The 3,018-nt window shown below is 55.6% G+C and overlaps 1 protein-coding gene across 1 annotated transcript; it reads left to right on the plus strand.

Annotated features, from left to right (window-relative positions):
• The first annotated feature begins 376 nt into the window (after positions 1–376).
• LOC104564666 (olfactory receptor 14A16) lies at positions 377–1,318 on the plus strand. The gene has a single exon (XM_010211302.2). The coding sequence runs from the start codon at positions 377–379 to the stop codon at positions 1,316–1,318; it is 942 nt and encodes a 313-aa protein (XP_010209604.2).
• Positions 1,319–3,018: the final 1,700 nt, after the last annotated feature.

Consider the following 3,018-nt stretch of genomic DNA (forward strand, 5'->3'; position numbering starts at 1 on the left):
CTGGGTCTACCCCTGCCTTCGCTACGCTGTTTCTCTCCCTGCTTGGAGTGGGAGCAGTGCAATAGATTCAGACAGACACCCTTGTGCAAGAGGGCAAGGTTGGGCCTGTGAATCCCTCATATGTGCAGCAGTCAAACACCTCCATTTTACACCCTCTGACTGAGCAGAGCTGACACCTGTGTAGCCCATGGGCAGAGGCCCCTGCACAACATGGCACAGACAGCACAAACCAGGGCTGAGGAAAGGGAACTGAACAAGACAAAGGACACAAGGCTGGGGAAGCTGAGGAATGGAGAGGGTTGTCTTTAGAAAAACCTATTCTAACTTGTCGATGTCTTTTCCTCCTTGGACAGTGCTATGAACCAAGGGAGATCAAATGTCCAACAGCAGCTCCCTCAATGAATTCCTCCTCCTAGGATTCTCAGACACACAGGAGCTGCAGCTCTTGCACTTCTCGCTCTTCCTGGGCATCTACCTGGCTGCCCTCCTGGCCAACGGCCTCATCATCACAGCCGTAGCCTGTGACCACCGCCTCCACACCCCCATGTACTTCTTCCTCCTCAACCTCTCCCTCCTCGACCTGGGCTCTATCTCCACCGCTGTCCCCAAATCCATGGTCAATTCCCTCTGGAACACCAGGACCATTTCCTACTTAGGATGTGCTGCTCAGGTCTTTTTCTTTGTTTTCTTTATGTCAGCAGAATTTTCTCTCCTCACAGTCATGGCCTATGACCGCTACGTTGCCATTTGCAGACCCCTGTATTATGGGACCCTCCTGGACAGCAGAGCGTGTGTCAAAATGGCAGCAGCTGCCTGGGGCACTGGTTTTGTCACTGCTCTCCTGCACACTGGGAACACATTTTCCATACCACTCTGCCAAGGTAATGTGGTGGAGCAGTTCTTTTGTGAAATCCCCCAGATTCTCAAGCTCTCCTGCTCACATTCCTACCTTCAGATTCCTTCCTTCATAGAAACTGGGGTTCTTGTGCTTAGTCTTTCTTTAGTCTTTGGCTGTTTCGTTTTCATTGCAGTGTCCTACGTTCAGATCTTCACAGTTGTGCTGAGGATCCCCTCTGAGCAGGGCCGGCACAAAGCCTTTTCCATGTGCCTCCCGCACCTTGCCGTGGTCTCCCTCTTTGTCAGCACTGCATTTTTTGCAGACCTTAAGCCCCAGTCCATCTCCTCCCCAGCTCTGGATCTAATGGTTACTGTTCTGTACTCGTTGGTGCCTCCAACACTGAACCCCCTCATCTACAGCATAAGGAATAAGGAGACGAGGGAAGCACTGAAGAAACTGATTCCAGTGGTACTAGTTTAGCAGCAATGAGCTGCCTATGTCTCTTCACAAGGGATATTGTTTCTAAGGCATTGATTTGTTTTGGTTATTCTTATCTGTGATATCCATAATTGTGCACAAATCCTTGAATGCATCCCTTCTCCAGAGACACAAACCCAATCTGTCTGATCCAGAGGCCTTCTGTCCTTCTGTCCCTCACGCGGTCAGAGCTGCCCTCCCAGGTAGCACCTCTGTAGTAAAAGGGGATTTTCTCAGCACTGTGCCTGAAGGCTGGGCTCTTCTTGCCAAGCAGGAGCCAAGAATGACCTCAGGGAACTGCACCCACAAAGGTCCTCTGGCTGTGCCTGGGGTTGCATGGGCCAAAGAGCATCAGCTCCTGGAAGGATGTGTTAGGGAATAAGGTCTGGATTCAGCTGCCACTTGTGGGTCCCCAGTGCCCTGGAGAGGGTGAGTGGTCACGAGGGGTCTGCTGGAGACTGTCCCGCAGATTACAGCCTGTGACAGAGGCCATCCTTCTGGGAGGGCTATGGAGCAGCCATGGAGCACAGGGCACCTCCAGGGGCAGCACGTGCTTGGAGTGGGCAGTGAGTGCTGTCCTGGGAGAGGGGCTGCGCAGAGGGGCTGCAGGCAGCTGCGCTTGAGGATCTTCTGGCCACGAGAGCAGTGGGGATGTGGAGTGAGCGGCCTCCATTTCCTTGTGTCACTGCTGCCCCTTTTCCCCCTGCCCTGGGCCCCCTCCCCTCTGCCAAAGCGAGTCCAGCATCGTCTGGGACTCTCTTTCCCATGGGGATGGGGGCCCTTCACCGTCCCTTCCCAGCCCTGGTCTCTGCAGTCCCCTGTGCAGGGCTCTGCCCACTTGTCCCCACCACAGTCACGGCTGCACTGGGAGCCCATGAAAACACGGATGCTCCTTCCCTGGAGCTGCATCCACCCAAACCTGGAGCCCGGCTCCCACAGAGCCATCTATTGTCCAGTGGCCCAGCCATACAGCCCAGGGCAAGGGGTTTCACCCCAACGTCCTTCCTGCTCCTTCTGATCCCAGCACTGCTGCTGCACTGCCCATGTCAAATCCTTCTGCTGCCTTGTGGCCGTGGGGCCCAAGGTAGCTCCAGTTCATCCAGGGCTGCGCTGGGGCCCTTCAGGATTGGGCTGAGGTGGGTCTGGCACTACCAGGGTGGGTGGGAGAGGGCAGCCCCCTCTGCCACGCTGGGGCTGGTGCTGGGCACAGCTTTTCCCTGGGAGCTCCCTGCGGACCCGCTCCAGGGGATCCTCCCCCTCTGTCCTGGCAGCAGCACCAGCGCTCAGGGTGCTGGGGTGGGAGTGCACAGAGGGTGGGAGGGGACGGGCTGCCCTGGGGGAGCATCGAGACCATCTATGTGTCGGATTTATTCTCCCTCTAATAAAAGGAGATGTTTCCTAGTTGCACTGCTTGCGGCTTGGGCTGTTATTGCAGAGCTAGAGGCAAGAACGTAGTCAAGGACTTTCACTCTGAAAGGGTTTCTTGCTTTTCTGGGCTCTTCATGGGCTGAGGGCAACGAGCTCATGCGGTGATGTGCTAGTGAATGAGGGCTGGATTCAGCTCTCCTTTGTGGGTGCCCAGTGCTTCTGATAGTATTGACTGATAAAGCAGTATCTGCGTGGGGCTGTCGCCTGTAGGACAAGGGTGGCGGCAGATGCCTCAGTGGGACCTTGCAGTCACAGGGAAGGGAGGTGCTGGAGCA

Source organism: Tinamus guttatus, unplaced genomic scaffold (assembly GCF_059628265.1).
Source record: "Tinamus guttatus ecotype Peru unplaced genomic scaffold, ASM5962826v1 Tinamus_guttatus_pri_ptg000667l, whole genome shotgun sequence".
In the NCBI taxonomy this organism is placed as follows: Eukaryota; Metazoa; Chordata; class Aves; order Tinamiformes; family Tinamidae; genus Tinamus; species Tinamus guttatus.